Below are 11,213 nucleotides of genomic sequence, written 5' to 3' on the forward strand. Positions count from 1 at the left end.
GAGCAGAACCTGCCCATCCCGCCGCAGATCCGGACGCCAACGGCTCCGGAGCGCTGATTACCCAGGTGCACGTGCTGTGCGCCGGAGGGAACGCTCCCACACACCACATCCTGGAAATGAACGGCATAGACGGCACAAGTGCAAAAGAAGGACATCAGCAGTGGTGCACTGTTCTCGAGGAGGTCTCCGGATTCGACCCCGATGCCTAACTGTCAAATTAACTTGTGTAAAATGGAGAAACACAAGCTAGCCATTATATTTTCAAAATGCAAGTCAATTTCAAAAAAGTACAGGGAAATTGATAATTACACAATGATAAAAATCCAGTAGTCCTGGAGTTCTGTCTGCTTTTAGAGATAGACATGATAGCTGAATCATTTCTGCAATAAAATACAAGGTTGGCATTCGTAGGAATTCTGTGGTGGGGTTTTCTTTTCTAGTGCCAAAGGCCATGAGTTACGGACCTTTGTTCCAGTTATAGAGATCTCCCACATAGAGTGTCTTTATTTCTGGGGAGAACACAGAATAAAATGCTTATTACAATGAAATGCTTTAAATGTAATTATTACATTTAAAATTGTAGCATACCCAATACAGTTCTCTTTCAGAGCCAAAGCTGTGTATCTCCAAAGGGATGTATCCTTGATAAGAGGTATGTCACACCAGTTTCCTGCAAAGACATGTAAACAGTGCTATTAGGCGCTTCCCAACCATGTGCAAATACCTGTAGAAAATAGTAGACTGAGACCTCAACCACCCTGTGTGGACCAAATAATTTTTTCCAATTTGAAAGTGTTTTTCCTAGATACATTGATCCAGTTCACAAATGCATTACCCTCACTGCAAAAAAATTCTTCCCTGTATCTAGTCTGAATCAACCTTCTTTTAGTTTAAAACTATAATCCATTCTTCTATCACTACAGGCCCCACTTAAAAAGTCTGTCCCCATCTTTCTTGTAAGTCCCCTTAAAGTACTGAGAGATGGCAATAACATCTCCTTGGCACATCTTCTCTGGGCTAAACAATTCCATCTGTCTCAGCCTTTCCTCATAGCTGAGGTGCTCCGGCTCTCTGATTGTTCTTGTGTCTCTTCTCTGGACCCACTGCAACAGGTTCACATCTTTCCTATACCACGAACTTGAGAGTTGATTGAAGCACTCCACGTGGGGTCCCACAAGAGCTGAGTGAAGGGGCAGAATCACCTCTGTCCCCTGCTGCCCACACTACTTTTGATGCAGCCCAGGACATGGCTGCCTTCTGAGCTGCCAGCACACATGGCCGGGACATGTCCAGCCTCTCATACACCAGCACCCCCAAGTCCTTCCCAGCAGAGTTTCTCTTGATCTTTTCATTAGAATTATGTCAGCCCGAGCCTCTCATCAAGCTTGTCCAGGCCCTAGTCTTCAGGTGTAGCCACTGCATCACTCTGGTGTAATCTGCAAACCTGCTGCGTTAAATTTGAAGTGTGAAGAAATTTAAATTTGTCTCTACTTCTTTGGACTTCCAAAATCTCACTTGAAAAAGCTGCAAATTTGGAGGCTTTTTCAATTTTGCCCTAGAAATGTTGATTCTGTTTTATTTATACTACTAAATGGCTAGACTCTGTGCTCTATAAAGTCTGTTCAACTATATTACCATTCATTCACAAATAAAACATGCATGCTGCCTTTGAGCTAAAACATTCCTTCTGTATCTCTCCTATTCTTTTTCAGAATATTTTATTGTCAACAGCATACATACCCTGCACATTTTTAAACTTACAACCAAATGCTATTACTGTTGTAGTAAACAAACTTTTTTTACATTAAAGTATTTAATTAGCAAAACAATCATTATTATCAATGTAACAAACTGAAAAATGCAGCAACTCGATACAAGACTGAGGTAACAAAATACTTTGCCAAAAACCTAGATTCCAACACCAGAGTTCTTACAGGTGAGACAGTTCACAAGAATTTTAGAAAGAATCCTTTACACAAATGGCATGCAGTGGACTGCTGGAAAATACAGCCAAAAATAGTGCAACAGCTTCCACACAAAACAAACCAAAATGTTGAAATTGATTAACATTATAGTGTGACAAGTCAGTCTCACTTTGAAAATAGTTTCTTTGCCTCATTTTAGTGCTATTTGGAAAAACATGCATTTTGGCTCTGAATTACATTAAAATTAATTAAATAAATAAATAACGAATAATTAAATAAATAAAAAAAGAAAAATCAATTAAATAAATTAATACATTAAATAAACTAATAATATTACCTATAGTTATTATATCTTCACAATTCTGAAAATGGCAATTATGTTATAATGTTTACTTTTACATAACTATTGTAGTTGTTGTTCTCTTTGATGGAGGAGAACTTGTATGGTTTGTGATGTTTTTTTCGTGGAAATGCTGTAACAATCAGTGGTGATAGGTAACCTATTGTATTTCAACAGCAGCTTTCAATTAACCATAGCAGTACCTGGTAATAGCAAATGGTACCAAATGGCATCATAACACCTCTAATCAGCAGGTAGGAACTGTTTAATACTTAAAGACTAATTCAAAATTGGTGTAAGATGTTTTACTAGTATTTTTTCACTGCTGTCATTATTCTTTCACTGCCATCAATCTGAATTTCTCAATACTCTGCAGCAATTTCACAATTGTGCTATGCGGAAAAGATGGTTAATCTCAATGATGACTAATCACAAAAATCCACAGGTGTAGAATAATTCAGACTATATCATAGCCTAGCAGTCTGAAGTAATTTACTGCTGACAGGATGTTACCACGTTCAAAAGTTTCTATACCCTCTTTGATGGTGTTCGATGCTCTGCCCTTGCACATAACCATGTATTTCCTAGTTCAAAGTTGTCTTAAGTTAGCAAAGAAAGAGAAAAACAATACAAATATATTTTTAATTACCACTCTTTTCACAGAGTTCCTCAGTTATCAAATAAATTTTGACACTTTCCCATGTCCCAGGATCTAAATGCAGCTGTTATCAGGAACTGTTTTTGTTGAAAACCTGGTATGTATTAGGCTTTCAGGATTGTAACATGAACTCTTAAAAGAACAATAAATTTACTTTTGACCTTCATTTAAAAAACAGTTGGCTTTTTCTCCTTGTTGTTAGACAAGTTTCAAAATTAAAATGTAGAAAATCATGGAAGTCCACAGAATACATACTGCTAATGCCAGGGAGGTTGTTTTAGTAGAGGTTCTGTTCACTTAAACTGACTTTCATGGTGTTCCTGGTTTGTAAGTTAGAGGCTGACTTGCCAATTTCTCCTCTACGCAATCTTAGGAAAGTCAGAAGAGGTTTTCTGGTGATTGATGAAGTCAGAATAATGATGCTATATGGCAAAAGAGTTTCAAAAAGAGAAAGTGATGAATTTAACATATGAACAGAAAACCATTCTGACTGCAGGAGTGCCAGGGTACAGCAGAAATACAGCACAGAGAGCGTTCCTTCGGAGGAGAAGGTCCAGTTACACTTCTTTTGTTTGCTCATTTATTCTCTGGATATTGATGTGGAGACTTCTTTGTACTTGCTCCACTGTTGGACAGTCTTTCACTGCCACCATGATTTTATAATAGCAGTACCATCTACCAGTACTAATGTCCTGAAGTCACAACACATACTGGAATTTAATGGAGCCAAGTCGTCCACAGAAGGACAGAACAGAAACAATGATATGGAGTCATTCTGAGCCAGGACTATGTGATATAAAGCACCTGATTACCTGCTTCCTTATGCTAAGGGATTTGAAATGAACAACGTTCAGACTGAACCAAAACACCAAATTTATGAGCAACTATGCCACTGGTAAAAGAATGAAAGACAAACTTCAGCACAACATAAATTTAAACAGCCTTAAATCTATTACCAGTGTATTCCTGAGCAAAATAACTGAATGAAAAAGAAACCCAACTGTCCTATGCCAAAATACTTTTTTCCCAAATAGCTCAAATATGAACAGCATATTGTCCAGAGATTTGATAGAAAATTTGAGGCAGCCACATTGCCAAGCAGCTCAGTGCACTTAGGTTATAAAAATGTTGTTCCACAATTTTCTATTCTAATTGACACTTTGGAGCAAGTTAACACTGTCAATCATTCTGTGCATTAGAAAGAACTGAAACCCAACATGGGCCAAATATTCTTCAGTCACACAAAGCAGCTTAACAATAAAAAGAACCATTTGAAAAAGAACAGGCAGAAGATATAACGTTCAGTTTGCGGCCAAATATCAGTTCATGCAGTCTCTGACCACAAATAGTTGAGGGCTCTAGAATCCTGCAGGAGTGAGGATTAATCTTCTGTCCATCTAACTTGTCTGCTTTCACTCAGTGCGTGAGACTTTATCTGGTCCTAGGGATAACATTCACTTTCTGTTTTTAAAAGCTATGTCAGAATCACTTTCAAGTTACATAGGAAAGTGCTGAAATATCTGTGGCTGGCTCACGTCAGGAAAACCATTCTCCTCTTCCTCTTTAGAGAACAATAACCTGTTTCTTCAGTTTGGCACTTGAAGTCACACCAGGTAGGAGAGGAAATTATTCGAATGACATTAGATTAGCAGGTACCTGGAAGAGATTGTAAATTACTCATAGAATCATTACATTTGGGAAGGCTCTCTAAGATCATTGAGTCCATCCTAGTATGGTTGCTTTCATTTTCCATGAGACAGTCCCTTCTAAAGAAGAGATGAGGTTATCTTGCTTGAAGCAACTGAGAGTAGAGGTTATATGCTCTTAAGGTAACCAAACCAATAGCTAGACCTGCACAAAACCTGATTTGATGGGAATTCTCTAATTTTAAATAATCTTTCTTTCTCCCACTGAAAAAATGGATCAGCATACAGAATGAGGAATTATGTCTGTCCCCACAGGAATGTGTGTGCAAACAGATTGAAAGAGCTTTTCTAGTAAGGATTTTTTGGAAAATAGGAAAAAGTGGGTAGAAATACCTTACCTGAGGCTTGTTGCTTTTGCACGCGTCATCCAGATGTTTATGCCATAATATTGCATGAAACCTTGAACCAGTCTGAAACTTGTAAACATTGCCTACAAAAATAAGAATATGAAAGACTCAGAATTTACAAACAGACATGTAGTTTCAAAGGACTCTGATTTCTGTGCAGAAGCCAAAGTCCTGAATTAAACTCTTAAATTAATTTGCACCTCAAATGCTCAAACTTGATGCTGCTAATATAACAGAGCCCACGCGAGCCATGTTACCCAGCAATTCTTGGGTGAAGCAAGTATGAGAACATATGTGGCCTCCTAGGCAGAACGGCTGAATTACAGCCACAGGAAAGACCATGTAGGTCGGTGTGCAGCAAGAAAACAAAGAACGCTTAGTAATAAGAGAACAAAGCCCACTTGGTTAAGAAGAACAAGAACTATTCAGTCAAGGCAGGAGAGATGTAACAAAGTTTCTAAAATGTAACAGGGAGCAGAACCTCAGTAGTTGGCAGAAAAAACTGTTATACAAGCACTTGATTTAAAGGAAAAAGGCTGATGTGAATACTAGGAATGCAATCCCTTATATTATTGGTTAACAGATGCGTGAACAGTTACCGTATTGGCTATCCAGGCACGTGATATTCTAATCTGATACTGAAAATATTATAAAGCTATATACACTTTTAATAAATGTTTCTGGTTATACCACAACTGGGGACTGTGCATCATTCATACGTCGCAGGTCAGATCTAATTTAATCCTGGCTTTCTTCTCATCAAGGCTTCTGTAAACTTAGTTTTCTTCAATGTCCTACTGCAAATTGTTTCCTGCAATCAAATATTTTGTGCATTTTAGTTAACTCCCAGATGATGCACTTCATAGAGTAGATGGGACTCCATATTCAGCACCAAAGCTGAAAACATGGAAACTGGAGAAAGCCTCAAGAACCTGTAAGCAGCCACTCAAAGTGCAAAATAACTCCAGGAGTTTTCTTATCTTTTGAATTTTAATCAAGGGAAATGAGTTATGTCACTGCAAAATTAATTACTAAAAAGTAATAATTACCTAGCAGACTTATTTTGGTAAATGGTTTGATATTTTAATTGGCCTCAGTGTAAGTCAAGAAAGCTATTCAGAGACTTGTAGATCAAGTATGGAGATACACGGACGTGCTGCAATCTCATATTAGCTGAGAAATTTCTGCAAAACTTACAGTAACTGTCAAAAGAAATTAATCTCTGCAGGCAGCACAGGAGCACCACAGCATATTGTAGAAATATGTTCCATTTAATTTGTACCTTCCCTGGAAAATTCCATATTGAAGAGCTCCCTCTTCAGTCTTTTATGAGTGCCACTGCAAGTTCTATAATCTACAAGCTCATTAATAGATATTAATCTACTTCCTGTCACAGAAATGTAATGCAGACATTGTCCATCTTGCAATATCTACCTTTGTCAGGGTTATTTAGCTGGAAAATATCAGGATGCTCTGGGTCATCGGGCAGTGCCACCATCCAGCCTGCAATGGAGACTTTTTTCCCAGGTGTAGATTTATACTGGAAAAGACAGACAAATCGGTCATACCTGAGACTGTAGCAGAGATTAACTTTTGACTTCAGAAGTTGTGCAGAAATATGGCTTAGCCTGGAACAGAAAGTGCACTTTTGATGCCCTTCCAGATCTACTTATGAGTATTCAATTTTTGGTTTTAGAATAAATTTAAAGCTTACATGTTTCCTTTCAGTGCCTCTTAAAGCTTTTGCTCCGAAGTACAGAAGAGTTGATCCTGAAAGCATGACCCAGTATCTAGTCCATGAGGAGAGCTGAATGAAAAAGGAAAAAAATTAGGAAAAACTCTGCATATCTTTGACATTTCAAAAATTTATTCACAGGCAAGTCCAAGTGCTACCAAAGTTAATTTTAGAAGCAAGGAATGGAGATAAAGAGTGTCTCCTGGTGTAAGTCAGCTCAGCTACCTAAAGCTTGATGGTTGGCTGTGAATACAATCCTTCTTTGTTGGGTATCTCATGGAAGTATCAGTACTGATTGTTTAGAGAAGAATAGTGTGCAGCCCTCTGCTGTACAGATCTTAGACTTTTGATTAAAAAAAATTATTGAGTTGACTCTGCAATTCAATTCTTCAAATCTTTTCGCTCTGAACTGAACTGGGTTGCATGTGAAATACATCAATCGACTCTACAGAAAGCAAATAAATTACCAAATGCATAGGACTAGAACCATGTGAAACCGTTGAATTCAGGTTAACTATGAATTGCCATGACTTTGGTGCTATGGGGGCTGCCCTGCAGCCTTTCCATTTTAATGCGATATCTCAAAAGCACCAAAATATATTGTAGAAATACGTGCAATTTAATTTGTACCCTTCCTTGAAAATTCCATATTGAAGAGCTCCCTCTTCAGTCTTTTATGAGTGCCACTGCAAGTTCTATAATCTACAAGCTCATTAATAGATATTAATCTACTTCCTGTCACAGAAATGTAATGCAGACATTGTCCATCTTGCAATATCTGCCTTTGTCAGGCTTATTTATCTGGAAAGTATCAGGATGCTCTGGGTCATCGAGCAGTGCCGCAAGATTTATTTCTGCCCTCACAACACTGCTTGCTGGTTACACAATTGCTTCACTCCTGCTCTGCTGTCACAGCTAGAAACGTGACTTGCAAACTGCTGTATATCAAATAACACACAAATGCTACAACCTTGTTACAACCTGGTTATAACTTTGATCAGAAAATTACAATTGATAAACTCATTATTTTGTGTGGTATCAAGCTGCAGGTTTAATATAATTCTGAAAATTAAACCAGCCACTAATGAATTAGGACCATAGGAATAATTATAATTAGAATTACTTACAGTAGGTTTCTTGCCTTCTTTGAGCAGTGTTTTTCTTCTTAAAGGCCCTTCCATAGTAATGACTCCTGTGGGACCACCTGCTGTGCAGCTGCATGCACCTGTTGGGCTGGCGAGACAAAGCATTCCTCAATGTATTTGAGCAGAATAAAGATGATAAGTAAGCAATATAATTTAGTAAGGCAGCTGTAATTTATATTATATCGATACCTCTACAATGGCTGAAGCAAACTAATTTAAACAAAATAAAATCTGACTGGATTTAAACTGCAAATCACAGTATTTGCAGAATACTGATTCAGGGTCCTATTTTCTTAACTGTTCAAACATATGTCTTCATTTGCCAGCATCACAGAATTTATCAAGTTCAGGTCAGGTATACATGCAAGGAATGATTTTTATCCTTCAAACCATATAAAATTTTCAGTGTCACCTCTCTTAGATCTGTAAATGGATTGCCTGGTTCTAGAAAGTCCACTTCTTAGTGACTAGCAACATTGTGAGCACCTGCTACATATGGCTTGTGGATGTTCGCTCTCTTACTTGAGGTCCAAGGTCATACCCTTTTACTGAACAAAATCAACACACCACACAGACACAGACAGATATTATGGGTAGCTGTCTGGTAAATCAGGAAACAGATTGTGGGAAAGGGTCAAGAAGGTATCCTTCTAACATCATCACTTGTAACGGGAGTCAAAGATGGCCTTCATGACAAACCTGCCTCCCCAAAGGTTTCATAAAACTCTAAGTAAAGCCTAGTCTTCTGCAAAATGGAAGCCAGACAACATTAGTTAAATCAACAGTTAAACTGAATTTCATCTGAATGGGCCATAACCCTGCTTTACCATTAACAGGAGTTCTTACAAGCAGGAGGGGGAGACTTCGTAAATTGTCATGGTCATATAAGGATATTTGGACCCAAAATACATTACACTAGGAAAGCGTAAAGACCCAAATTGAAGTTTAGCACCATACAATGAAAGAGGCGGACCCTGAACTGTACCTGTAGACACAGCTTCGACTCCGAGGAGAATTCCTGAGTGGTACCCTCCAGTTAGGCCCCAGCGTGGCATATAAACGACCCCTGTTTGTGAATGCAAATATCTGATGAGGGGCATTCTTTAGGGTTTGGTAAATATGATAGAGATAGCTCCTAATCTTTTCAGGTCCAATACCTTTACAGTGCTTTATTTCAAAATGTTTGCCATTTTTTCCTAACTAATCAATAATTTGATAAAAATAACTATTGATTTAGGGCTTACCTATGTTAGGGATCATTTGTGAATTTCTTAGCTAAGTCTGTAGAGTGCTCAGTGAGTGTACATGAAGACTAACTCACCTTTCAAGCCCTGACGGCAGGTCCTCACTAAATTCTGAGCTTTCACTGCTATCTAGAAAGAGAGTAGTACAGAGAAGGAGTAAGAAAACCACCCATGGGAAAATACAAAGCCAATGTATGTGGATCACCAGAATACTCTTTTGTACAGTACTGTGGACACCGCTTACTCAAATCATGTTTTAAAGAAGTGTTTAGAGTTCATGGTAAAATCTTTAGTTGGAAGAGGCTTACATAAGCCTCTCCATTTAGAGTATCTCACTCTTAACTCATGTTATTGCTGTGTTTTAATACCATTACTTTTATTTTCATCATGCTCCTACTTCAGAACCTGAGCACTTCAGGTACATAAAATCCAGCTCCTTTGTAAGACAATATTTCTAGCACAATATCCATAAGTCAATTGAAGTTATTAGATGTGGTATCATGGTTTATTTTCAAGAAGCAAACACACCTCTAATAGAGGATATATCAGCTGTTTGCTGCTGCTAAGAATTATTAAAATATATACATATATGATGGTATTCATAACTAAAGTTCCTTCAAGCCCATCATCCATTTGTCCCTCCTTTTCTGGCACAACTATTTAGCTCACAGTTTTAATTTGCCCAGGACTGATCTTCTAATGCTCAGTTTTAACACACTGAGCTGTTCCTGTATTTTCAGACGTGGAAAGATCATCTCAGTGTCCAACTCTTAGTCAAGTAATGGGCTATCTTTCACAGTCAATTTCTTATTCTAGAAATTGCCTGAGTCTCTTAAAAGGTAGCTTTCTCTTGCTTAGAACACAGATTCTTGATCACTTTTTTGATATTATAATAATTTCTTTATTAATTATAATACCATAATGTGTTCATTTTACGTTTCTTTATAAGTCTTAGAGAGTACTACCAAATAAATCCCCCATCTTCTAAAACAAATAGTTAAAATTAAAGCTTTATTTGTGTAAAGGCAGCTTTTAAAATACATATCCACTTTCCCCCTGGTAAAAGCTGATAAACACTTTGTGTCACACACCGAGCATCTACAAAACCAATCTTCTTTCATGCCACTTTTGCCAAAAGCATCAGTGGATAATCAAGGAAAACTGATGTTACATTGACCAGGCAGCAGTTCTGATCTGCTTCCATCCATGAAAACAATCAGTCTTTGCAAGGGAACTAATGATCTTCCTAATTCTCTGCTTTCAGATATCTGTGACTCGGCAGCATCCTGGGGACAGGAGCAGGGGTGTCACTCCCCAGACATACCTATGGAGAGGCCGTTGGCAAGGCGCGCGCTGGGCGTGTGGCCACGCGCTGGGCTGTGACACTCCAGGACACTGTCATCCAGCAGGTGCCGTGGCCGCTCCGTCGGGAAGGTGGCGCTTTTGCTCTCCACGACGCTCAACTGACACATCATACTGGAACATGGAAGAAAAGAAAAACGTGAAACCCCTCTTATGTCATCTAACAGCAACCCTTGGCTCACATTATTTCCACTAAGCCTCTGCCCCATCAGCCAGTTATTAAGGAGCAGGCAATTATACGCTACCACGTACTGTACATATGCTCCTTTACTATCAAAATGCGTTTCAGATTTTACTTCTCTTTGTCAGTAACAATTATTAAATTTCTGTAGCTGGGAAATTGTAAATGTTTCGACTTCTCTGTACAAAACGTGAACATCCTTGGTGGCAGCAAAAGCAGAAACCTAGAAAAAGGAGACACAACAGGAATCCACAGACCAAGGTGGATAAGCAGCTTTCAAGTATTGCCAGTGCCTGGCGCTAGCAGAGAATAGAGTCAGCAAAAATAACCAAAGTGTCAAGAGAAAACCTGGGGAATACATACTAGAGCTTGAAACACTTTTGCAATACAAGAAATGGAAAGGACAAATACTAGCATGTTCTCTGCTACTATCTTAAATTTTTGTGACACATGTAACTGCCTGAGCATGAGACAGCTGGGATTACACACTTGTTTCCTAGGCTGTGGCTCTTCCGGTGCCTTGGTACAGGAGGCGTAGGTAGACTTGCTGCAACTGAGGCATCAGGACAT

General features: G+C 38.5%; 1 protein-coding gene across 1 annotated transcript in view; it reads right to left on the reverse strand.

The window, feature by feature from the left end:
• Window positions 1-253: 253 nt before the first annotated feature.
• RALGPS1 (Ral GEF with PH domain and SH3 binding motif 1) overlaps window positions 254-11,213 on the reverse strand; it is a 72,642-nt gene continuing 61,682 nt past the window's right edge. The window contains exons 14-23 of the mRNA XM_031057264.1: window positions 11,133-11,213; window positions 10,425-10,576; window positions 9,178-9,229; window positions 8,842-8,922; window positions 7,839-7,944; window positions 6,691-6,783; window positions 6,411-6,516; window positions 4,968-5,059; window positions 589-670; window positions 254-509 (exon numbers count right to left, since the gene is read on the reverse strand). Coding sequence (XP_030913124.1) covers window positions 605-670; window positions 4,968-5,059; window positions 6,411-6,516; window positions 6,691-6,783; window positions 7,839-7,944; window positions 8,842-8,922; window positions 9,178-9,229; window positions 10,425-10,576; window positions 11,133-11,213 — 829 coding nt within the window. The 3' untranslated portion in view covers window positions 254-509; window positions 589-604. The remainder of the gene's footprint in view (window positions 510-588; window positions 671-4,967; window positions 5,060-6,410; window positions 6,517-6,690; window positions 6,784-7,838; window positions 7,945-8,841; window positions 8,923-9,177; window positions 9,230-10,424; window positions 10,577-11,132) is intronic.

Source organism: Geospiza fortis, unplaced genomic scaffold (assembly GCF_000277835.1).
Source record: "Geospiza fortis unplaced genomic scaffold, GeoFor_1.0 scaffold27, whole genome shotgun sequence".
NCBI lineage: Eukaryota > Metazoa > Chordata > Aves > Passeriformes > Thraupidae > Geospiza > Geospiza fortis.